The sequence below is a fragment of the Rhinolophus ferrumequinum genome, chromosome 28 (assembly GCF_004115265.2).
Source record: "Rhinolophus ferrumequinum isolate MPI-CBG mRhiFer1 chromosome 28, mRhiFer1_v1.p, whole genome shotgun sequence".
Lineage (NCBI taxonomy): Eukaryota > Metazoa > Chordata > Mammalia > Chiroptera > Rhinolophidae > Rhinolophus > Rhinolophus ferrumequinum.
The window spans coordinates 3,032,772-3,058,154 of NC_046311.1; the positions used below are offsets into that span (position 1 = coordinate 3,032,772).

The 25,383-nt window shown below is 46.5% G+C and overlaps 1 protein-coding gene and 1 non-coding gene across 10 annotated transcripts in view; one reads left to right on the forward strand and one right to left on the reverse strand.

The window, feature by feature from the left end:
- Positions 1–25,383, forward strand: part of CPEB1 (cytoplasmic polyadenylation element binding protein 1) — a 52,487-nt gene that overhangs the window by 12,707 nt on the left and 14,397 nt on the right. For 6 of the 9 annotated variants that reach the window (XM_033100285.1, XM_033100291.1, XM_033100282.1 and 3 more), the window contains one exon: positions 15,953–16,141. In XM_033100285.1, the coding sequence (XP_032956176.1) occupies positions 15,953–16,141 (189 nt within the window). Of the gene's footprint in view, positions 1–15,414; positions 15,590–15,639; positions 15,733–15,952; positions 16,142–25,383 lie in introns of those variants that run through there. The other 3 variants (XM_033100287.1, XM_033100288.1, XM_033100289.1) reach the window with 3 other exon arrangements.
- On the reverse strand, positions 17,556–17,629 carry TRNAI-GAU (transfer RNA isoleucine (anticodon GAU)). Its single transcript has one exon. It is a non-coding gene; the product is annotated as a tRNA-Ile (tRNA).

A 25,383-nucleotide genomic window follows, 5' to 3' on the forward strand; every position in this document is an offset into this window, starting at 1 on the left:
TGAAGTGAGGCAGGGAGGGAGGTGGCGGGAGCTGTGTGAATTCCCAGGAATTGCCAGGCAGGGCCGCAGTGATTTCCTGGGGTTCAGGCGGGCTCAGCAGAGGCTCTTAGGCTAGTAACCCACCCAGGAGGCACTTGTTGTGTGTGGAGTGGTGGGAGCTGGCGTGGCGCTGGCAGATCCCGTTCCTCCCCCAGCAGCTGTGGAGAACGAGTATTGGGCCGTATATAAGGTGTGCGTGTCTTCAGCTTTAATAGGTGCTGCCAAACCGTTGTTCCCAGCAATTGCACCAGATGGCACACTTTCAAGATGGTCTGGGTTGTTCCACATCCTCACCAGCAATTGGTATTGTGTGTGTCGTGTTGGCCATTTCGGTGAGTGTATAATGGTAACTCCATTGTGGTTTAAATTTTCATTTCCCTGATGACTAATGAACACCTTTTCACGTGTTTACTGACCTTTGGGTATCCTCTTTGCTGAAGTACCTTTTCAAGTCTTAGACTCATTTTTCTTTAGGATTACCTGCTGTTTTTTCCTGTTTACTTGTAGCAGTTCTTTACATCTTCTGCATATGAGTTCTTTGTCTGATATGGGTAATAAAAGTATTTTCTCCCAATCTGTGGCTTGCTTTTATACTCTCAATTGGTGTCTTTTTAATAACAAAATTTAAATTTTAATGAAGCCCAGTTTATTGACTTTTCCATTATGGTTAATGTTTTGTGTCCTATTTAAGAGGTGTTTGCATATTCCAAGGTCATGATGATATTCTATGTTTAATTTTAAAAACTTTGTTTAGCCTTTCATGCTTCGATTTGCAAGCCATCTGGGATTTAATTTTGTATGTGGTGTAAGGTAGAAGGTCAAGACTAATTTTATTCAAGTGGATAATCAGTTGACCCAGCACCATTTGGGAAAAAACATCTTTTTTTTCATTGTACTGCTGTGTCACCTTTCTCATGAATCAGGCACATGTGTTTCTGGAGACTTTCCTTCCATTGGTCTGTTTATTCTTGGTGTCTTAGGTACTACAGCTTTATCATAGAATTTGATACTTGGTAGAGGAGTCCTTTAGCTTTATCCTTCATGAGTCTTGGTTTTCTTAGGTTTCTGCATTTCCATATGAATCATAGATTCAACTTGTCAATATAGTCGTCCTACTCCCACCCCCTACCCCACCACCTCTGCTGGGATATTGCTTGAGATTGCATTGAATCTGAATCGAATTGTAGAGAATTGGTATGTTGACAAGTCTTCCAATTCATGATCTGGTCTATCCTTTCATTTTTCAGGTTGTCTTTAATTTTTCTCAATGTTTTGTAGCCGTCTTGGACATCTTTTTTTTTTTTTTTCGGTTTATCTCTAGTTCTCGATAGATGTCTGCTGCTATTGTAAATGATAATTTTTTCGTGTCATTTCCTGTTTGTTTGCTGCGGCCTGGTAGTCTTTTCTCATGTGGGCTCCAGAGCTGCGTATACCGGTTTCGGACATTTGGGCCGCTCTAACATTCACATTTAAGTTCATGGTATTCTGTCTTCTACATATTCTGTACCTTCAGGTTGTGAGTAGTTTTGTTCCCTTTTTGATCCGAGTGGTCTTGGAGGATAGATGGAGAGATTTAGATTGAGGCAGCGGCCAGTTTCCCATGGAAGCCAGGAAGTCTGATCTTTATGATCTTGTTTGAAAAACATAAGCAAACACATGTATCTTGACAAAATACAGACCAAAAAATCATTAATATAAAATATTAAGAATGTACACACCTATGAGAATGTCTGAAAATTAAGAAGACTAACTTTACCAAGAATTGACAAGAATATGGAAGACCTGGAATTTTTATAAACTGCTGGTAGGAATGCAAAATGGTAAAAGCCATTTGGAAAACAGGTTGGTAGATTTTTAACAAGTTATTTAAACATTCACCTACAGAAGACCCAACAATTCCACTACAAATTTTTTTACAATAAACTTCTAATAGGTTTGTGATTCACAGAAAAGTTACAAAGGTAGTACAGATATTCCACACCCAGGTTCCCCTGTTGTTAACATCTTACATTAGTGTAGTGAGTTTGTCACAGCTAACAAACCAGTATTGAAAGGATTTTATTTGGATTTCCTTAGTTTTTGCTTAATGTCCTTTTTCTGTACCGTCCAAGATACCTTATTACATTCAGTCGCCGTGTCTCCTTAGGCTGTCGTTGACTGTGACTTTCCTTGGTTTTGATGACCTTGGCAGTTTTGAGGAGTAATAATTGTACCCATTTATAGGATTTTGTGAAGCTTGAATCAAATATGTAGAAAAATACCCATAACTGCGCTTATTCACTAAATGGTGGTAGGGGTTGTGATGGGTGCGGGTATGTAAAGAATGCACTTGTGAGAGCATTGCTGGGGTCACGTATTTTTAAATGGTGGTTTCTGGTTTAGATGCAGAGTCTCTTGAAGTCAAGGATCAGTTCTTAAATATCCCTGCGTTCCTGATCCTCAGTGCTGGGTCTGGGACGTGGTGGGTGTCGTCATACAATTGCTTACTGAATACATCCTCTAAAACTGGGAGCCTACGCTGCACAGGCCCTCATTTTATGTTCGTGTAGGTTCTGCTCCTCTCACATTCAATAATGATGACATCTATGATTTGTGTGTGTGTGGGGTAAAATAAAATTTACCATTTTAACCATTTTTATGTGTATTTGTAAGTAAATTCAGCAGCCATCAATCTGATCTCTGTATCAATGAGCTTGGGGTTTTTTGTTACTGTTGTCTTTTAGATTCCACATATAAGTGAGATCATTGGCACTTGTCTTTCTCTGAATTATTTCATTTAGTGTACTTTCTAGGCTCATTTATGTTGTAGCACATGGCAAGATTTCTTTCTTTCTTATGGCTGAATAATACTCCATCGTGTATATGTACTACATCTTTGTCTGTGGATGGACACTTAGGTTGCTTCTGCATCTTGGCTATTGTAAAAAATGCTGCAATGAACCTAGGGGTGCATATATCTTTTGAAATTAGTATTTTGGATTTCTTCGGATAAATACCCTGAAGTGGAATTGCTAGATCAAATGGCAGCTCTATACTTTTCCTTAGTGACTGCACCAATTTACAATCCTGCCAACAGGGCACAAGTGTTCCCTTTTCTCCACATCCTCGCCAACACTTATTTCTTTTTTTTTTTTATAGTAACCATTCTGACAGGTGTGAGGTGGTATCTCATTGTGGTTTTGATTTGTGTTTCCCTGATGATTAGTGATGTTGATCATCTCTTCATGGACCTACTGGCCATCCGAATAGCATCATTGGAAAAATGTCTGTTCAGATCTTCTGCCCATTTTAAAATCAGATTGTTGTTTTGCTATTGAGTTGTATGAGTTGTTTATTTTGGATATTAACCCCTTACCAGATACATGATTTGCAGACATTTTTCTCCCATTCATTAGGTTGCCTTTTTATTTTGTTGATAGAATTAACGTGTGTTGTTTTAATATAGTTTATTCCAAAATATTATTTCAACGTGTATATAAAAAATTTTAATGAGATGTGTTATGATCTTTTTTATACTAAGTCTTCATACTGCAGTATATACATACATATATATAAATTTTTTATTGATACATAATTGACACAACATTGTATGGGTACAACATAATGATTTGATAGATGTATTTATTACAAAATGATATGCAGAAATAATTGATATGTATTTAGGCTTCACAAAATTTGAAGTTGAAAATGTAGATTCACGTGCTGAAGTTATTCTGAACCATACTTAAACATTTTCCAGTAACAGAGTTGAGTTACCAGTTTTTTAATTTTAATGAAAGTTGAAAATTCCTTTCCCTGGTTGTAGCAGCTACTTCTTAAGTGCCCAGTGGTTCTGAATGTGGTTCTCATGTGGTTCTGAATTGGACGTGCCGGTTCTAGAGGAACGTGTGACAGACTGGCCAGCCAGGCGAGGTGTGCTCGTGCCCTCGGCTCTCGCCGGCACGTTTGCTGTGGGATGTTGTGAGCATGATTTCTGCTGCACATGCCATGTCCCCTAGGAGACTGGCTCCGGCAGGGTTCGCCGGGGCAGCAGACGCGATGAGTACTGTGGACTAAGGGTTTGTTACAGGACTTAGACGTTATGCAGCTGAGGGAGGAGTGGGGCTTGAAAGGCCAGGGGTGTGGTCCTCTCCAGCCCGCCTGCAGCTTTGCTGGACAGTAGGTGGAAGCTGGGACAAAGCCGGCACAGGTCCTGCCAGAGTCAGGTGTGAAGGGAGGCGGGACTCTGGAAGGCTGTTGCTGCCGCACCTGCTGGTGGGCCGGGCGTGCTCTTGTCTCCAGGGCCTGCTGTGGGGCAGAGCTACGTGTGCAGTGGAGGAGAGCGAACAGGCGCGAGCCAGAACCTGCCAGCCTCTCTGTCCCTAATGGGCGGCTCGGCGAACCTGAGGCTCTGTTTCTTTCAGGCCACCTCTGGTGAGGTCACCTGTAGGGAGGGGCCCAGAACAACACTTGGCCTTGAGGAGAGTTGTAGAAATACAAGTACAGAAGAGCCGCAGCGGAAAGTGGGAGGGGGAGCCAATCCATGAAAAGAAATAACACATTGTGAGATGTTCTAGAGCCCTTCTGCAGACTCTGCTCTTTTTCTCACTCTGTAAAGTAGGGAGTGTGATGTTTAATTTCTGAAAGCCTTGGTCTGCGTGGTACCATCCCCATCTGCTGGAATGTCTGGGCTTTACCACTAAAAGCCAAGGCTCCATGATGTCTCCAGGACAGGTAGCATGACTCCCACGTGGTGCAGTCAGTTTCCGAAGGTAGACGATTCACGTCTTTTTCGTTGAAGAAGAAATGAGTACAGTTATGGGGGGAGAGGGAACTGTGCAGAGGTCAAGGGTTAAGGCTCCTGGAATCAGTACTAGGGGGGATGTTTCTGCTGTGAAATAGGAGCGTGGACTCAGTAGACTCCCAGGGCCCTTCTAGTGTTAATATTCTGTGTTTTATTGAGTTTAAATTGAATTATAATCCTAATTTTGTATTGTTCTTGAACTCCTAATGTCAAATTTAAAATCTTTTAATAGGGACTTTTCTTTGTAAAACTTAAAACATTTTTTTCAAATTTATTTAGAGAATGTGAAATCTGAGTTAACCTAACTCTGTTTAGTAACTTGTATTTTTTTTATTACAATGATATGTTCATTGTGAACAATTCTGAAGAAAACAAATTAGGAGGGGGAAAAAAACATATAAAATCCCACTACCCAAAGATTACTACTCTTAACATTTTAGTATATCTCTCCAGTATTTTTCTTATATATATATATATATATATATATATATATATATATATATATTTATGAAAGTGAAAGCTTTCTGAACACACCATGTAGTGATTTTGCCTCCTTCTCTTCCTTTTCTCTTTCTGTGTCATTCATTTTCTATGTCTTTTTCTAGGTGACATAGCATTATACCGTTAAAGAGATGCATTATGGGATTCTTAACCTGGGTCCATGGGTAGAATTCAGGGAATATACTAACTGGGCCAGGTGAAAACTTAGGTCTTTATTTTTCACCAGTGTTTAACTGAAATGTAGCATTTCTTTCTATTGTAAATGTAGGCAACAAATAACAAAGATGTTAGCCCGACCTGATATGTTGGCAGTGATCATCATTATCTATAGGACAATTGGACGTTTTGTATCTGGTTCCTTTACAGTCACTGCGTGTATATCTTGATATGTTACGTTCAACACTATTTCAAAATTCTGATCACTGTTTTACATATTTAACAAACTATTCTTAGAATGTATCCATTGGCTTTAGCAGACTGCCAATATGGTACAAAAAGTTAAGAATTTCACACTGTTGGGGATAGTTGGCTTAAATAGGTATCTATTTTAAACAGTAGTGGAAGTACCTAAAGTTAAAACTTTTGCCTACACCTGTGATTGCTGAGACCTAGTATAAATCTCTACAAGTAAAATTGTTTCATCAAATACGTATCTCTTAAAGCTTTTTAGTGCACATGTCAGATTACCCTCCTGAAATAATGTACTAATTTACTCTCTCTAGTATATGAAAGCACTCAATCTTTTTTAAATCACTAGCTTTTATGTTCTATAGATCTGTTGTGATTGTTGGGACCTCCAATTTGGTGTCACATTCAAGGAACTTGTGTAGACCTGAAATTTGAACACTGTACCGTCATGCGAAGTAACATGTCGTTGTGTTTGGATTGTACTAGTTTTACATATAGCTTGGGGACACCACCTGGACAGCATGTTGTATTCCAGGGCTGGAGTCTTTAAGACGCTCTGCTTCAGAAACTCCCACACCAGAAGCCACAGATTAGGCGGAGCTGGCCTTAGGTCAGCAGTCTTCTTTTTTGCTGTCCGTGAGAAAGAAGTTAAATTGTCACCTTCAGAATAGTGTGTGCACATGGCACTGGAATCTTGGGAACACGTGGATATGAAATTGTCATTCTGCTGAATAAGTGGGAGACTGGAGGGTGGGTAATAGGAATGGGGAGGAGCTGGTATTAAGAATTGAACTCCTGGTAGAATTGAATGGATTTAGTACAGAGCTCCCTGGGGACCGAAGTGGAGAAAAGAGAAGGAATTCATTCATAAGTTACTGCTAACACAAGTGTTAGTTGGGATGTGCATGAGTGTAGACGTGGGCTGAGAAAGTGCCCCAGAGCAAGAGAGGCAGGAGAGAAGATGGTCCCTGGATTTGAATCCTAGCTCTGCCACCTAATACCTTTGTCACTGGTCCTCTCTGGGCTGTGTTAGCTCTCTAGTAAAGAGGAGAAGATTTAACCAGCTGGTCTGTTAGCTCCTTTCCTGCTTCCCTTTGGGGCTGACTCTCTCTCTCTCTTCTGGTGCTCGGGCGCATTAGGGGCTTTGGTCCCAGAGTCTCATCCTGCCTGTGTGATGACCTGTTTGGTTAGATCTTCAAAGGGCCTGAATTACATAGAACACTTACTTGCAAATGATCAAACACCTTATTACAACTAACTTTAGCAAAATGAGGGATGTGTTAGAAGGCTTTTGGTAGGAGCATAGGAAGAAATCTCTGAAAAATTAAGCATGCTGAACCCGGGGGCCTCCAATTTTGTCAAGATTCTGTCTTTTTGATACCCCTCTCCCTGGGTGGATTTCATGTTCTCCTTTTGCGCAGTTTCCTATTACTGTGTTTCCCCGAAAATAAGACCTAGCCGGACCATCAGCTTTAATGTGTCGTCTGGAGCAAAACTTAATATAAGACCCGGTCTTATTTTAATGTAATACTGGGTCTTACATTAATTTTTACTCCAAAAGATGCATTAGAGCTGATGGTCTGGCTTTTCAGGGGAAACACGGTATCTGAGGAGGGGCCTATGCTCACATCCTCTGGCACCATGCAGTCAGGAAATGGTTCTTCCTCCGCTAGATCCAATTAGAAAAATCTCAAGGAAGAACTCTCAGTTCGCTTGGTTTGAGTGGTGCCTATACCTCGGCTGTTCTGTGCAGCCGTAGGGATGGGTTATTCTGGCCCAGGTTGAGTCAGATGCCCAGCTGTGGGCCATCACAGTGATGAGTGAGGCAGGCTCCTTCACGAAGATGGCATGTGCCTTTAGGGCCCCTTGGATGATATAGGAAGAAACGGTTCAAAAGCTGGTGGGGGGGAGATTTTAAAAACATCGTCTTAAGGATTCTTGGACTAGGCAGCAGCATCTTCAGACAGTGGTGACAGGTGCACACAAATTTGCATGTGCTTAATGCCTCCCAGTTGTACCCTGAAAAGTGGTGACTTATGTTGTGTATATTTTACCACAATAAAAAACATTTTTAAAAGTATATACTCCTTGCACATTTAAACTGGTACGTAATTTTCATCGTAAGTGAAAAGGTATCCAGTGGAATGGAAATAGTAGAGATTGGTACCTGTCATTTATTTAAAAATATGTAAACCAGTTCTTCAACAGTGGGGAATTTTTCATTATTCCTTGCCTTTTTACTCATATTTCTAGTCTACGTCTCCCACAGATTTTTATCCTAATGTAATATTTTACAGATGAGTCTTTTGTGGATCACGTTCTACTTCTCTGCAATTAAAAATAGTACATAAATTGAAATTTTAAATTATTTCCTGTGACTAAAAGGCTGTACGTGTTCTGGATTGCTGTGGCCATTGATTGCTAGGACAGTTGATTAAGACAATCTAAATGTTAACATATTTTGATAAAATTTTATTTTTATTTAATCATTGTTTATTGGAAATGTTTCTTGATAACTGCATTTAAAAAAACTCGTGTAATATTAGATGACTCACTTATTCCTGGAATGACTCAGAATTTTCAACACCAAATATATTCCCTTTGTTTTTATAGATCTGTGCTCTGAATAAACTTGTTCACGTAAATAAGTAGATGGGAAGAGAAGGCATTGTGGGAGCAGTGTCACTCAATTATTTGAACTCCTTGAACTCTGTGCAAAAAATTCAGTCAGCTCTCTTTAGTTTTGGTCATTTATTTGCTAACAGTTCCATTTAATCTTTCATATTTGTTGAAAAGAAGGAACTAAAAATCATCCAATTTGTGAAAAGATTTGTTACGTAAGTCATCAGTCGTTGAATTTCTCAGTTTTTTTGAAGTATCCTAACAATGCTTTATGAAGATTTCAGATGATTACTAATTATGTCTGTTATTCTTTGACTTAGAGAACACCTTGTGTAACTCAATTTACCTAAAGAATTGAGAAAAGTTAAAATACTGTTGATTTTTAAATATATTTCTACCAGCACAGCATTTTTAAATGCTGTTTATCCTATTACTTGCTTTAAGTATGTTTTGTCAAGACCTTGGGTCTGTAGATTTTAACTTGCTCTGCATATGGAAAATGTCAACCATAAAATCTAATGTAATGTAGTCAGTTCTTATTGTCAAACCAATTAGTTCAGTTAGGCTTGCTTTTTTGTTAAAAAGTCTGACTTCATTTTCCCCTAGCATTTTATTATGATCATTTTCAAGCATACAAAAAAGCTAAATGAATTATAAAATGCACCCCTGCAATATCCCCTACCTAGATTCTACAATCAGCATTTTGTTATATTTGCTTTATCACATAGCCATTTATTTATCCCCCTACCCATTTATCAAGCCATCTTATTTTTACGATGCATTTCAAAGTAAGTTGTAGGCATGGATATAATTCACCCCTAAATACTTTCAGCATACTGAACTAATGTTCAGTATTTGTTTACAATTCTTTGAGGTAAAATTTATATACAGTGAAATGCACAAATCCTTTGTGTATCATTAGGTGCATTCTGACGAATGCACTTCAAATGAAACGAGTGTAATAAAACCAGTTTTACCTGAGGCTGATTGATAGAAACGAGAGTCAAGTTCCTGTGGCATATTTCTAGTCACCAAAACATCATCAGATTTCTAAATGACCGAAAACACTTCAAATAGTAAACATTGAAATAAATGTGAGTTATACATCTTTTCTTTCAGAAAGACAAATAAAAACAAGGTAATAATTTTCCAACCTGCATATTGCAGTTCAGGGTCAAGGTGGCTGCAGCCTTTCCCAGCAGCTCGGGGCACCTGGGGTCCCACCCTGGACAGGACGGCCTTGCATCACAGGGCCACCCCTACCCACAGTCATGAGACTGGGACAGTTCAGACATGCCATGCACCTCGTGTGCACGTCTTTGGGGCGTGGGAGGAAATCTGAGACCCTGGAGAAAACCCAGGGAGACCTGGGGAGAACACGTACACCCACACAAACAACAGCACTGCAGTAATCAATTTTTTTCCACATTGACAATATAACAAAAGAACATTGAACAAAACAATGTTATTCAAGGACCTGCTGTGCTGTCACTGTTCACATGTACAGGTCTTTTTGGCGACACACACTTTGCTTCCTCTTGGTTGAATATCTGGGAGAATTGCTGGGTCATGGTCCTGTGTGTTTAATTGTATCAGAAATTGGCTGACTTTTTCAAAAGAGTTGTACCCTCGTACAGACAGGTATGGAAGTTCTGACTGACAACACCAAGTGTTGGCATAGTGTGAAGCAGCCTTTAATTTTAGCTGTCTAATGGTAGTAGCATCTCGTTGTGGTTTAATTTGTGTTTCTTCGATGACTGATGGTGGTGAGGATTTTTGTCATTCCTTCCTAGCCAATTATATGTGTTTGAAATGGCTGTTTCATGATTTTGTGCCCTTCTAAAAATTGGGTTTTTTTCTTTTACTTTTGAGGTGTTACGATTTCCTATGTACTCTACATGCTAACCATTTGTCAGATATGGTCTCAGATATTTTCTCCCATTTGGTAGCATGCCGTGTTATTTTCTTAATGGTGCCTTGATGAACAGAAGTTTTTAATTTTGATGAAGTGTAATTTATCAAAATTTTCCCTTAGTGATCATTGCTTTCTGTGTCCTTTGTAGGAAGCCTTCGCACTCCCCCTTTCCCTATGCACTCGCCTACCCCAAGTCACAGAGATAGTCTGTGTTTTCTTAGAGAAACTTTATAGTTTTAACTTTTACTCATAGATCTCTCTGATCTATGTTAAATTAATGTTTATATATGCTGTGAGGTAGGGGTGAAGGTACATTTGGTTGTTCCAGCACCATTTGTTAAAAAGTCTTTTCCCTACTGAGTTGCTTGAAGGCAGGTATTTTATTTGGGGTCACCTCGACTATGTAGAGCAATTTGGTGGTAATTAGCTTTAGAACAATATTGGATCTTCCAGTATGTGAAGATGGTGTGTGACATTGTAAAATCGGAACATCTGTAATATTTATTTTGAGAAATAGAAATCACTTTTGAAACAATTGACAGAATTCATTTGAAGATTATCAAAAGCAGTTGAGACTACAGGAATCCAATGATTATATTTTTATGGTGGGAAGTAGAAAGTAAACCTAATGTTCTCTCTTACACCTTAACTTGTAATGTGATTTTTAACATAAAATTTGAAGGAAGCTTTCCTTGAATATCCTAGCCATCATGCATTCCGTCTCTTCTGAACCACTGTTGCACTAATTAGCACACACGTTAATAAGTTCTCTAGTGTGGGAACTTCCAGAAAGCTTAGCCTGTAATGTTTGGTGAACAGTGTAAGGGACAGCTACTGAGTCAGCCAGGACCTGAAGATCGGCTTTGATCTGAGTGACAGCAGGGAACCGTTGAAGGTACTTGTTTAGGAAGATGAACCCCAGAAAGAAAGGGGTGTTGAGGAACAATGGGATGAGTTACCTGGAAGAGAGAAGCTAGGTACGAAAGCCATTTTAAACTTCTACTCAATGTAGTCAGCCAATAGCGTCGACATCACTCTGGTGTTTGTTAGAAATGCAAACCCTGGGGCCTGACCCAGATCCACTGAATCAGAGTCAGTATTTTAAAAAGATTCCCGTGTCACCCGTACACCCACTGAGGTTGGAGAAGCACTGCTCTGGAGAGATTTGTGGTCTTCCTCACACAGAGCAGTTGAAATGACCTTGACAAATGTCTGACTTATCTCGTGTTTGCTCTTTAAGTTGCCAAAATGCCTTTTCAAAATCATCATTTTGGTGTCTTTTATGTTGGGGGGAGAAAATGGTCTTCCAAACCGTATTTTTAGAAATACAGTCTCAGAAATGCTACTTCATGGGCGTGTTAAAACTTTTAAGAACCATAAATCACTGATGTAAGTAGTCGCAGCTGACTATAAAGCCAGTCTGTCACGTGAAAGAACCTAATGGGGATAAATGAGTCAACGTCCTATCTCCAGTTCCCACGGACTGGAATTTGGGGATGAAGTCGAGATTTTGTAGGAGAGCTCAGGTTGCTCAAGTGTGCTTGTTTAAAATCTGAAGAGGAGAAGGAAAGCAGAGGACTGGTTTTATTTTGTATTGTTAGAACGTTTGCGCAGTAACTAAAGGAAAATAAATTCACTGGATCCTGCTACTATCACACATTAGCTGTATTTTTCTGTATTCCTTTACCAACATTGTCCATCAAAATACAGAACTTTCACATAGTTATAATCCTGGTGTAGCTGCAGCTTTGTATTCTGCTATGTCATCTAGCACATTTCCCTGCCTCCCAACTCTTCCCTTCTCCAGCTGTTCCTCCTCGTCGTCCTCCATCCCTGGCCTTCCGAGCTCTGATCTCTGCTTCGTCTTGGGCCTCTCCCACAGTGCTTCTGTTTGAGTTTGCAGATTCCTCGCTGTGCCTGAGTGTCAGGTTGTTACTGCAGCCTCAGCTCTTCGCGGCTCGGCTAGCCCCGACACACCTTCTTTACCTTCTCCTCTCTTACCTCCTCAAAACTAGATCTCTTTTTCCTACGATGAGCTTGTGACACATCTGCTCAGTTCTCCCCGGGTCCTGAGTGAAGGATGTGCAGTCACCACCTACCTGCTTTTACAATGGAGTCTGCCCTCACGGTTTCACAGGTGGGGTGTAAAGGCACTCTCTCCCCTTAGCTGCCAGATGCTCTCGAATGACAGTTGCACAGGACCCTGCGCAGTTGGCCCAATAGTTTGCTAGCACAGGGGTCATCAGAGGACAGATGCTGAGATTCTAATGCTGAGGATTCAGTAGGTCGGAGAGCAGGCGACCCCAGTCTCAGCCCTGGAGCTAGAGTTCCTGGCTCACCGGTGTGTTTTGAGTCTGCCAGGGATGCTTTATCTTAGACTGTGGCAAACTTGGAACTTTGCGTCAGTTTACTTATTTCCCTGAGTTGTTCTGTTGCTAAGAAATTCGGCAGGTTAACTATAAAGACAACTGATATTTTCAAAGGAAAATGATTTTAAAATTTTGAACCACATTAAGGAACTTCAATCAGAAACTTTGTGTAGGAAAGACACTTATAGGGGAAAGCATTTAAGGTGAGTCATTGTTCTAATAGATTGCCTTAAAATGAGAATTACCTCTTCATCTTGTGCTGGTTGCTGAAGATAGCTTTTAGTATCTAGTTGTCTAGTGCTTGGCCAAAGATTGTCAAGGATGTTCTCCAATAAAAGGGCCAAGTTCCTATCCAGAGTCAGATGTGAGGGACTTTTGCTCATAAAATCAGCCTTCACTTTTCAGACCTTTGAGCTCACTGCCTGTTAGCCTGTGTTGACAGTTTACTTCTCAAACCTTCTTCCGATGTAGAGTGAAGAGGTAGAAGGAGGCGTTTTGAGTAAAATGTTTCTGAACACAGATGGCTGCAGATAAAGTGATCCTGCTTACCCTTCACCTGGGACGGGCACTGCTTAAGCTGCTGTCCTCCTGTGATTATTAATATTTGTTCCCTTTCTCTCGAAAGTGTCTTGGTGTGGATGATAAATTATTTGGTCACCCTACTGCAAGTAAAATCCTTTGTGCCAGACACCGTACGAATGCTTTCTGCAGTCCTCACAGAATACCTGACAGGCAACTGCCGTTGCCACTTGCAAATGCAAGAGATGCTCAGAAAGGCTGTCACTTCCTTCCTGAGAGCGCACAGCAGCAGGCCTGGTCAGCAGAGGAAGCTCTGTCCGTCTCGTGAAGCTGATTGGCTTTTCCCAGCCTGCCACACGGAGGGGTTCACAGATATGGCCGCCTTCGTTCTAAACTCCAGGGAAGGAGTCCTACCATGGTAGTGAAAGCCTTTAGCAGGAAGAAACAGTGCGAGGGGACAGTAGGCAAGGATAAAGGTGACATCTGCAGCAGGGGTGCTGGCAGTGGAGGCGAAGAGGTGGGGCTCCAGGTCCTAGACGGTGGCCCTTTGTTCCTAAATGGCCTTAAACAGACCTGCTGCTCAGGCCTGGAGCCTTCGAGCTGGGGTGGGAAGGTGCGGCTGGTTGTACAGGTGAGTACTGCTCAGACCTGTGTGCCCAGCTGTCAAGTGGGAGTCTCACTAGAGTGTAGAACATTCCCTAGGTTGCCGGTGGGGCCCGAGATCCCGTGTTTATCACACGCTCCCAGTGATGCTTTGGGCCGCAAGAGGAATATAGGTGATGATTAGGTTCTCTCTGCCTGCGGCATGGGGTCCCCATATACACAGAGGCCCTGATTTTGGGGGGGGGGAGAGATGGTCACTTCTACACGTAGATACCGTCACATTGGGGTGGTAACTAGTTTAGGGGGAAATGGGCACTGAAATGTGGATGTTTTTAAAGGAAGTGTATTGTTTTGTAATGAATACATAGAGATTATTTTCAAAGTATCTTAGCTTGGGGGAAGGGTGGGGTGAACAGCCGCCGGTGTGGGGTGCTGCTGGTGTGGGGTGCAGGCAGCAGCGAGCAGAGTTCTTGCTTGGCCTGTGCAGGCTTTGACACACAGAAGGAGGGAGCAGAGTACTTACAGCCAGACAGGAACAAAGTGGATACATGACACAGCAGCAAAACTCTTCAAAACCTCCAAGGGAGGAGTCCCTCCCACACACTGGCGTTTCCCTCCGGGCTGAGGCTCAGGGCCTGTGGGCACGAGCTACTGCAGGAGGCGCTGGCCGCTGGCTGACAGCATTGGTGCGCCCTCTGTCCACCTTAGACCCTGTCCCAGGCGTTCCCGGGTGGGCTTGCTCCCCCTGTCCGGTTACTTCTCCTGTAACGGGAGAACAGCAGGTGGAGCAGCCTGTCTGCTGGGGCTGGGGTGCTTGCCCTCCCTCTGTTCTGAGGGTCATGTTGGAAAAGGACTGATGCAGGGGAGGACGTTGGCGAGGAGATGGCAGAGATTCCAGAAGCTCTGGGCAGAGCTGGCCTTTATTGCTGGAGCTGTGAGTGGTCACAGAAATAGGCCCTTGGCCCTGGCAATACCCCTGAGAGAGGGCGCAGGCAACTACAGTCATCGCAGCTGGCAGTGTGGCAGGGAGGCTCCTGGGAGGGCAAGAGAAAGCGCCCCGACAGCGCGGGGTGAGGCGAGCTCCTGAGCGTGGGGTTTCCATGAGGCATAAGACTGCTTCTGACACTGTTTCTCGTGCTTTGGTCTGTCGCGCTGGGGAGCGTCTAGTCCATCTGTGCCTCCAGTTGCAGGAGGGAGGGAGGCACTAGACCCGACATATCTGCTCATGACTAATGCCCATCCTTTTGGGGTGAGGGGACCTGGGAAGGGATTATCCTAGTCGGGCAGATCTTACTGGGCAGGTGGGTGTGGGCCATACTGAGAGCAGCCCGGCCCCTCCTGCTGCCAGCGCTGACCCCTTTCCGCTGTGATCAGCTGCTCCAGACAAGCCTGGAGCTCCAGGCAGGCGCTGGTCCCCAGGGGCCAAGTGTGCAGTGTTTTTCTGAAGGTTACCCCATTCCTCAGTGGAAAACACTGCTGTGTCAGGGTCCTGCTCGGGCCACTTGGAGCTCACGACTGTTGCTAGCAGGACTGGAGCTGTGCGCTGGGCTGTAAAACCGGGGCTTGAGCAAGCAGCTGGAGAGAGTCCAGGACTAGAGTGTTTTTGGGTTTGGGGGTGGAGAGCAGCGGGAGGGGCAGGAGGGCAGAGCTACAGAGGCAGGCAGGCGCTGCTTGGGCTCTGCTGTCAGCACAGAGGACCTCAGCCGTTCCTGGGGGCCGCTTGGCCACCATTGCTGGAGACCGGAGGGCGCCGCCTCACAACCCTGACTTACCTACCGGCACCGCACCGGACTGTTCCAAGTGGCTGTTGTGCTGTCTTTTCCCTGGGAGGCAAGTCTCCTCCCTGCCGACCCCTCCTGCTCCTCCCCCGTTCTGTGAGGGATGTTGCCGCTCTCTCTTGCTCGCTCTGCTCAGCCGGCTGATGTCACTGGCAGCGGGAAGCGGAGCAGCCTGATCACACGCCGGCCCAGTCTGTAATGCGGGCGGGCTAGGGGTGTGCGTGTGGGGAGGGGGCTGCGTGGCCACTGCTCCTGTTCTGCCGCCCCCAAAAGTGCAGAGGCAGCGGCTGCAGCGTTCAGCCCGCTTGGATGTCTGCCCCTTAAGCCTAGGAAACTATTAATATTTATTGTTGAAAATACTGGGGCAGAAACAGCCCTTAACTCTGGGGTTTTGCTGTCCTCCTGTCCAAAACAGACTTCCCGGACTCTGAAGAAACAGTCTCAAGCAGGATGCTTTTCCCCACCTCTGCGCAAGAGTCTCCCCGTGGGCTCCCAGATGCAAACGACTTGTGCCTTGGCCTGCAGTCCCTCAGCCTCACAGGCTGGGACCGAACCTGGAGCACCCAGGACTCAGACTCCTCAGCCCAGAGCAGCACACACTCAGGTGAGTGCCAGGAGAGGAGTGGGCGGGGGCGGGGGCGGGGGTGGCCAGCAACGGTGCCCACAGCAACAGTTGTTCTGCTGCCCTTTGCATCCCCCCCACACACAACATGGAGCTGTTTTGCAGGAGATGGAGGTGCTGCCGGCTGTGAGTGTGCAGGACAGATGGTGGCTCGTAAAGGCAGGCACGGCTCCGCCACCTACCCTGACAGATGCCCCGGAGTTGTTAGTCTGCACCTGGGGTGGCCCTGAGAAAGGTCCCCAAGGTGAAAGCCTTATGCAGAAAAGATCCAGATAAACCCCCCGGTGCCCAGGCCTGTCTTAGAGATGATGAAGCAAAACACTTTGGGGCGGGGGAGGGGACTTCGGTGGCTGATTGCTGGATGTCCAGATTCTGTTTCTCAGTGGCTTGTAAGACTAGGCAGCGATGTATGAAGGATGGGTGGTCCCTGATCATGGCAAGCGAAGCATTGTAACCTCCAGTGAGGCTGGATAATCCTGGGATATTGGAATTGGCTTAACAGGTTCAGAGCATTGATCCTGGGAGTGGGTAGGCAGAGTGAGCAGGGTGGGGTGACTGAGCTGCTAAGGCTTTTTTTCTTCCTTTCTTTGTGTTAAGAGTGTCCAAGGGGCAGAGCCACTCCCCTTTGGGATTCCTGGTCACTTGGATGTGATGGGGACAAACTGAAGGGGCCTCTTGACCACCCCTTGAACTGCTCCTGCTCAGACTTTCCCGTTGCCCGTTTGTTTTCCTCTTGTGGTACAAAGGCAGGAGGGAGGGTTGGCCAGAGGCAAGTCTTGGAGTATTCAGGAAGAAATGTGAACTTAAGAAATACTGTAGGTATACTTAAAACCTACATGTTTGGCTTTATGTAAGTTACACTGTAATACTCACGGGGATGGAGGAGGGGGGCGGCCTTTTGCTGTGGCTGCGGACAGTGGGAGTCACTGAGCTGCTCCCCTTCCCTTGCCTCCCCCGCTCCAGAAACGGGCAGTCATGGCAGCAAGGTACTGTCTTGCTGGTTTCTCTGGCCACCACCCTATTTGGCGCAGGTCTTTTTTTAGAATGCTTTGCAGAGCCTGGGACTGTTGTGTCTGCTGGCATTTTACTGACCAGTAGTTTGGGTAAAATCCCATTGGATTGGGGGTAGGGGCTTGGGGCTGTTTTATTTGGTTGCGAGTAGGGAAGAGCTTTGCCTTAAACAACTACCTCTGGGTTAAGGTAGAATTTCTTGGAGTACTGGCTTTCAGCTAACTTAGGTTTTTTCCAGAAAGGTTGGTGAGTGCCCTCTTACCCTGGCCAAGGAAGTGTGGTGTCCCTTTTGGTATCCTGTGCTTGGAGATCATGGTTTGGAGGCCGTGGCAGTTTTCTTTTATGTGGGTTTTATTTTTGTTTTTAAGGAGGGTGCAGCTCACAGTGGCCTGTGCGGGGATCGAACCGGCAACCCTGGTGTTATCAGCACCACGCTCTAACCAACTGAGCTAACCGGCCACCCCTTGTATGGTATTGTTGAAGTCAGCCTGGGTGGCCTGCGAAGCTGCGCTTGCCCGCTGTCCCACTGCACCAGGAGATGGGCACCTGTCTGTGGCGGTCAGTGTGTGCCCAGGGCTGCTTTCACTGGTGTCTGATTGGGGTGTGGCCCTTCTCTGGCTCCGGTTTGTCGTAGCTCCAAGGGCCCTTCTGAAATGTGTCCTAGCCCACAGACGTGCTGGAGACCCCATCTTGGGGCTTGGAGAGCTTGGCCTGAAAGCACTGTGAAATTAGGCTGTGAAAAATAGCTTGGGATATTACTCAGCAATAAAAAAAAAATGAAATTCTGCCATTTGCAACACATGGGTGAACCTAGAGAGTTTTATGTTAAATGAAATAAGTCAGACAGAGAAAGACAAATGCCAGATGATTTCACTTACATGTGAAATCTAGAACACAAAACAGACCGACTCATAGATAAGAGAACAAACTGATGGCTGCCGGGGTGGGGTTTGAGGAATGGGTGAAAAAGGGGAAGGGGAGTAAGAGATACAAACTTCTAGTCATAAAATAAGTAAGTCACGGGGATGTAATGTACAGCACAGGGAACACAGTTAATATCGTAATAACTGGATGGTGCCAAATGGGTCCTAGATTTATCGGGGTGATCACATAGTCAGGGATATAAATGTCTAATCACTATGTTGTATCCCTGAAACTAATAGAATACTGTATGTCAACTGTAGTTTAATAAGAAAAATAATAACTTGGGTGCAGCCGTAATTTCTCCAGCGTCCCCACCACCTGAGAGGCCTGTGCTTCTGTTTGTCTCTGAACTGGGATGGATTTACCTTCCATCTCAGTACTTTAGTGATAAATATTACATGATTTTGTGGACCAGGGAGGGACCGCAGTCTGGCCCTAGCACTCTTCGGCACCCAGGGGTGGCCCCATGGTGGGCTCTGGCTCCGGGCAGGGTTCGTGTGGGTATGCCTTCCTTTCCCAGGCTTGAAGACACACCCGTCCCTAATCCCCATGTTGTCCTTGAATTTCGGAGCTGTGGTGATGGCCATCTCTCTCTCCGCGTTCCGGGCCTTCTTGGAAAGCCCACATGAGGGTGTGCCTCCTGGAGTGGGATGCAGCCCTCCGCCGCCAGCTGCAGTGCCAGATCGGGTACCCGTGCCAGCAATGCGGGAACAGGCAGCCCACACTCCAGTGCCTACACTGCCTTCCCATCTGAAGACCAACCAGCTCCATTTCTTGAGGGAGGGAGGAGGTATTCAAGCAGCTCTGGGAGTCGCCCCTGCAGACAGCCGGGTACCCTGCTGTCTCTGCGTAGAGCAGGGTGCAGGCTTATTCCCCAGGCTCTGCTTGTAACATATGGCTTCACATGTGACCATCTTGTACCACTCTTAAATATTCAGCAGTGTGGGGGGCAGGGTTGGAGATAGCAGGGCTCTTGACTGAAAAATCTGGCCTGAAAACTCACTCAACAGACATTGAGCACTAGCTGTGTGCCAGGCACTGTACTAGGCACTGGGGATAACCTCGTGCATCAGATCGTTACCCCTGAAAATCCCCATGACCACCCAGGGAAAGCAGATGGGAAAGTATAGCAAATGTAGCATGGTGGTTGCTGTGGGGGGCTTTGTGCATTGGGATGACATGGGGGCCGTTCTCCAGGGGCTGCAGTTCTTCTCCTACGTGGATTTCATTGGCCTCAGAGTCCTGCAGGAAGGCCCTGGGGCGGAATCTGGTTTGGAGAGTTATGCCTGCACGGCCATCATGGATTTGGATGTGGCACTTTGTGGGGTCCCGCCCTCGTGATGGTGCCTGTCCGGAGGCCTCAGCTCTTGCTGAGAAAGAAGCCTTTCAGGGCCGGACGAGTGGTGCAAGTGGCTTTTTCCCCGAGACCCCAGCGGCATGTGTCCAGGGCCTCCCCGTGGGCCTCCCCATGGTGTCTGAAACCCCGGAGCAGCATGCCATCCTCAGTGTCCTGGGGTGGGGGCACAGTGACAATAACGGCATCCACTGCTGCCTGTGATTTGAATGCCTGTACCGTCCTGTGAAGTGGGTACTGTTACTGCACCTGTCCTAAGATGAGGAAATAGGCTCACAGAGGTTGCCACACCCCCAAAGTGACACCACGACCAAAATTCCAGCCCAGGTCTTTGTGGTGCCAAACCTCTTCTGCTTCTGTCCCACCTGTGTTCCCGTGAGCAGAACCCTAACATGCTGGGCAAGAACACTGGCTGTGTGATATCTCCACGTACAGCCAGAGGTGACGTGTTCCCCTGCTGAGGTCCCTAAGGCCCGGGCACTCCCTGTCCTCCTGAGTCTCAGTGCCCGCTGTGCCACCCACTCCCCCCCACGCCTTCCCCCAGGTGACACTTTTGCATGCAGAATAACTCAGCAGGAAGTGGGGTGACGGAGCATCCCCGTTGGAGGGCCTGGAAACAAGGACTCAGTGCTGCCTTGTACAGAAGCCCTGGGGAGGTGGCAGACCAGATGCCCCGTGTGGGGGTGCCCCAGGCCGTGTCCCGTTTCCCGCCACTCTCCTGTACGGGTTCCTTGGGGATTAGCATGTGCACCCGCTCTGGTTTCTGCCCTAATTGCTGATCAGTGAGTGCTGCGTGCCCTGTGCTCTGTCACTTGTCGGCCCCCATTGCTCTGCAGTCTGGATGGGCCTGGGGTGAGAGGGGAGTCTTCCGCATTTTGCTTCTGCTGCTGCTTTGCTTCCAAACAACCTTTCTGAGGCAGAACCCAAAATAGGGTCAGGTTCCTCCTCTGTGTCACGTGGACTTTCCGGGCCCAAAGTCTCTTGCAGACTGTGGTGGGCAGCTCCTCACCACTCTTCCCAGTACACAGCACAGGGCCTGGCGTGGCTTCTGACACCGATTTACTGAAGGGCAATGAGCCACTGCGAATCCTGGGTGCTGCTGAACGGCAGCGTTCAGAGTAGGCCTCCCCCATTCTCTGCCTCCTACTTGTGTCGATCAGCTGGAGGGACAGAGTCTTCACAGATCCGTGTCCCTGAGCCCCCATAGCTTCCGGGGCGTGATGCTGCATTTACAGAAAGCGTTTGTCATGCCCTGGAGTCAGGTAGTCTATTGAGGAGTCACTTTTAATGCAGGGGGGCCCCTGGGAAGTGTGGCGACGATGGGGCACCTTCTAGGAGAGAAAAAGTTGAGGTGGTTGAGTGCAGGGACAGAGTGTGTGCTGACCTTACGTGGGACTTGGGTATGCTCTTTCCTCAGGCACTGAAACTTGTCCGTCGATCAAGGTTGGGGAGAAAGGCTATGCTGGGTACCCCCTCAGAGGGAGCTCAGACTCAGAAGACCGCCCCCTCAATTGGGGAGTGGTGTCGAGTTCAGGAACGAGTGCTACCCTCCCGGCTCTTACCCCTGTTCCTTCAAACAAGGTAGAACCAAGCTTTGGGATAGGGAAGAGGTGATTATGCCCCAGGCTGGGGGGTATATCCTGGGACCACTCGCGTTAGGGAACAGACATCTGACCGTGATGTCTGGGCCTGGTCTCCCCGAGCAGAGCTCGAGCTCAAGCAGTGTCTTCGGTGCAGGCATCCGGTGTGAAGCTCTTTCTGCCATTGCCACCACCCTCAGACTCGGGGTGCCTTTGTGCTCTTGGGCAAGGCGTCAGGAAATTCAAACGGTGACTCAGCTGTAAAACCCACAGGAGCTGGGGTGAAAGTGGAGAAAGTTAACAATCGGTCTAAAAATATTACTGCTGATTTGGTCTCTTGTGTCCTCTGAGGTAGCATTAATGAGCTGGAACCTTCTGCCAGGTCCTCGCCTCCCGACTTCTCTGAGCCGTCTGTCGCCGGCGCTGGTGCCTGCCAGCGTGTGAGAGGGGTGGGTGCCTGCTCGTCTCCGTCCCTTTTGGAGGACAGTTTTGCTGTCCCGTTGGCCACCGGGGCTGGAGGCGCTTGGTAAGCCTCCGATTTTGTATCTGTGACCGCTGAGTTGTGGAGGTCGGGACAGGACGGCTCTCCCACTCCCCCACCCGCCCCCTAAGCTTCCGACCTAACGTCTGTTCTTGCCGAAGCCCTGTGCCCTGTACTGCGGACTAGAGTTAGATCAGTCCCTGGCCTGCGGCGTAAGGACTTGTCACTTCCACAGGCTTTAGACTGTGTGGCTTAGAGAGAGCCTCTCCAGCAGGATAGTTCCTCCTTTGAATTAGGAAGAGGAGAACCTCAATTACTAACTGCCTTGCTCCTTTCCTCCTGATTCCCAGTGGGTGGAAATCAGCACTGCTCACTCGGCAACCTTACACGGGGGAAGTGTGGTTTCATGGGCTGAGCATGAGCTGGGAGCAAGACAGGTTCCACTCTGGAAGTGAGGTCTCACCTTCCCTGGGAGCCCATTGTCTGCTGCTTTCCTTCCTTTGACCTGAGGATACTCAAAAGAGCCACCTGGCCAGGCCCTGTGTGAGGTTGGCCTCTAGAAGGACAGTCAGGTCACTCTAGGGCAATTGACCATCCGTGACAGTTTCAGAAACTTAGCTACTTCTGTGGGTTGAAGGAAACATCGAACCACCTGGGAAATCGCTGGCGTCTCGATAGTAGGTTTTCTTGTCATCCCTGTGTCTTCTGGTCACACTCCTACTGTACCCGTGGCCGCTCCCAGTTTAGTATTTGCGGTAAACGGGTACACTGAGGTACTATGTGCCCCAGGTGCGTTAACTGTGGGGGCTCCCTGATCTCATATCTTGGCCAATGGCATTGCCCCTCTCCAGGCCATTGCCCCAAGCTCTCTCTTTCTCCTGTGTGGTTGTCACGTGTCCAGGGAGGCTCGCTTCCTGCTCCCTGTACTTGAACGCAGAAGTAGTATTGGTGTCCATGGGGGTCCCAACAGGTTCTGGGAGTGATTGGGCTGGGGGCGGGGACTCTGCAGCCCATCTCTGTGTGTGTGTAGTTGTCTTGGAAGAAAGTATTTGAAACTAGTGCGAGGAGTATTGTGACACATTTGATGTGGCAAATAACTGCGTGTCTCAGCCTCTGTTTTGGTGTTGGGCTGGGTAGGGAGGAACTAAGGTTTTTCCCCCTAATTCTGCATTGCGTCACGTCAGCTTGTGTCCTTAAACTGGATAACCTGGATTGAAAGGGCATGGCCTCTGAGCCTCCTGGCTCTGAGGGTGGGATAGGCCCGCTCCTTCAGGACGTCCAGCAGGCACTGCTGCCCTGCCTTCTGCCAGGTGTGGACCTAAGTGCTGTGAGTGGCTGGTAAGGGTGCTGTCGCTGTGGCTGCTTGACAAGGCAGAGCTTGGCACAGGTGTGCCTGCAGGTTTCTATACAAATAGATTTTAAAGGTTTGTTTAAAAGGAGATTATTTCTTCTAGGCAGAGACTCCAAAGGTACTCAGTTATGGTTTTTTTTCCACTGGGGATTCTAGTCCCTGTTACTTACGGTCTGCTTAGATCAGTTGCCTCACAAAAAGCAAAGAAAGTCAAATGGAAATTAACTAGTTTTCCTTCTTTTCTTTTAAAACAAGCTTGTTGTTTGGAAATAATTTCAAATTTACAGAAGTTACAAATATGAAAGTCATGCAGAGTATCCTCTTATCCAGATTATTCTATTGTTGACATTTATCTCCTTTGCTTTATCACTTGCACATTCTCTGTATATGTATGTGTGTCTGTATATAATTTCTGAACCATTAAGAACAGCCGTTCTTAACATACATTCGTACATAACAAAACAGTCATCAACAGTAGTCAATGTAAAATCAGCACAGTACTCTCATTAAACTGTGTTCATATTCCAGTTTGGTCGGGGGACCCAGTAGTGTCCTTCATTGCGTGTTTCTCTCCTTCCCCTCTGTACAGGTCTGCACCAAGCAGTGGGCCCTACCTCCCTTTGTTTTGCTCCCTGTGAGCTTACAAAGGTCTTTATTTGTCTGGAATGTTTTTCACAATGTTTAGCTTGCTCTGCCCATCACTATCCTGAAACTGTTACCACAATCCATGCCACTCTTTTTTAATATTCCTTATTTGTTCTTGGTGACTGTCCCTCTCTCCCTCCTTCCTTCCCTCCCTCCTTCCCTCCCTCCACCCCTCTCTCCCTCTCTCCCCTCTCCCCTTTCCCCTTTCCCTCAACCCTGCCCAGTGTTTCCAGAGATCACACAGTTTGGGAAATGTGCTACATAGCCATCTTGGTTTCTCTTTTTTCTCTTGGGTGTTAGTTGCTACCGTGGTGTAAGAATTGTATTGAAATAACCACAGTTTTTAAGTCAAGAGAAATAATTACACATGAAAAGTTTTGTGGGTGTGGTAAAGGGAACTGATTAGAAGCTTAAAGCAGCAAGCCTCAGGCTTTTCTAGATTAGTGCTTCTCAAACTTTAATGTGCACGCAAATCTCCTAGGGACCTTGTTGAAGTGCAGGTTCTGCTACAGTAGGTCTGGATGCATTTTTAATGAGTTCCTCCAGTGGCCAGGCCCCAGGGAAGTTCTGAGACTTGGGTGATGTAGGTTCCAAGGCACTTACTTCTGGAGGTGAGATAGCTTGTCTGTAGTTGGTGTCTAGAAGGAATTTGATCAAAAAAGAGGTGTCAGGAGAATGAAGACGAGAAGATATAAAGTCCTGGGTATTAATTTTGAAAAGTCACTAGTGAATGGTGCATTCCAGAAGACAAAGCTTGGAATCAGGAAGAACTGGGTCCCACTCTGTCATGTACGGGCTGGTACTTCCACAAATGCTCGCCCTTTGAGTCTTGGTTTCCTTTTGTTAAGATGGGATAATAATACCCACTTCTTAGGGTTCAGTGAAGAAGCACTTACCTAAAGTGCTTCTAACGGTCTGGCACGTGCTAGATGTGTAGCAAATGAAAGCTGCTGTTAGTGAATCTGAACCTGATCCATCCACATGAGCGCAGACGACTGACCATGGACTCCAAGCACTTAAGGCAGTGGAGTTCATTAGTGGCTGACGTGTGTGGTCATGCCATTTTCTCTTTAGACAGGCTTATTATCAGATTAGAGGAGTGCCGTGGAGATGATTCTTAGCTTTGACACAGGAATTTCACAAAGCCTCAAGGTATCTGCGGACGTGATAAACAAAGTGATGGATTTATGGCTGGTAGGACAAGCTGTACCAACACTAGTGAACACAGATTGATGTGAATGAGAAAAGAGGTCCGCAGTGGCACCCGCGCGCTTTTGGACTCTTTCAGGTACACTTCTTTTTAAACCTTAGATGAAGACATGCTAACTGTGGCCCACAGTGGCCCTCCTCGCTGCGCCGTCCACGGGCCCTCTGAGCCAGCCACCTCCTCTCCAGCGTTGCGCCGTTTCCCTCCACGACCGGGTCCAGAGCGCTGCCTTTTCTGCGATTAACCCACTGCACCTTGTCTTCTTGTCTCCGAGGAATGCTCCCTTGGCGGCTTGTCCCTTGGGACCTAGCTTCCTCAAGTGTGGGCTACACACTCTCCTGTGCTCACCAATTGCCCGTCCTTTCTCTTCTCTGAAGATCTCAGTGTCTGGTTTGCGTTTGTTGGTTTGAACCCCAGGCCTACTTATCCACATGGGTGCCTGAATGTCCATAGGGATGACCTGTCCACACATTGTTCAGCCACCTGCGGTCGCACACCCCTGGGTCCTGCCATCCTCGGCACTCAGCCCTCGCTGTGCTGCCTCCCTCTTCCTCCTGTAGCCGGCAGCCCCTTCAGGTGGCTGGTTTTCCACTTGTTTCCAGCCTGGTGGTGCTCTTCTTTTGCTGCTAATACACGTCCCGACATGTCCCGTTCCTCACCTCCTCTGTTGG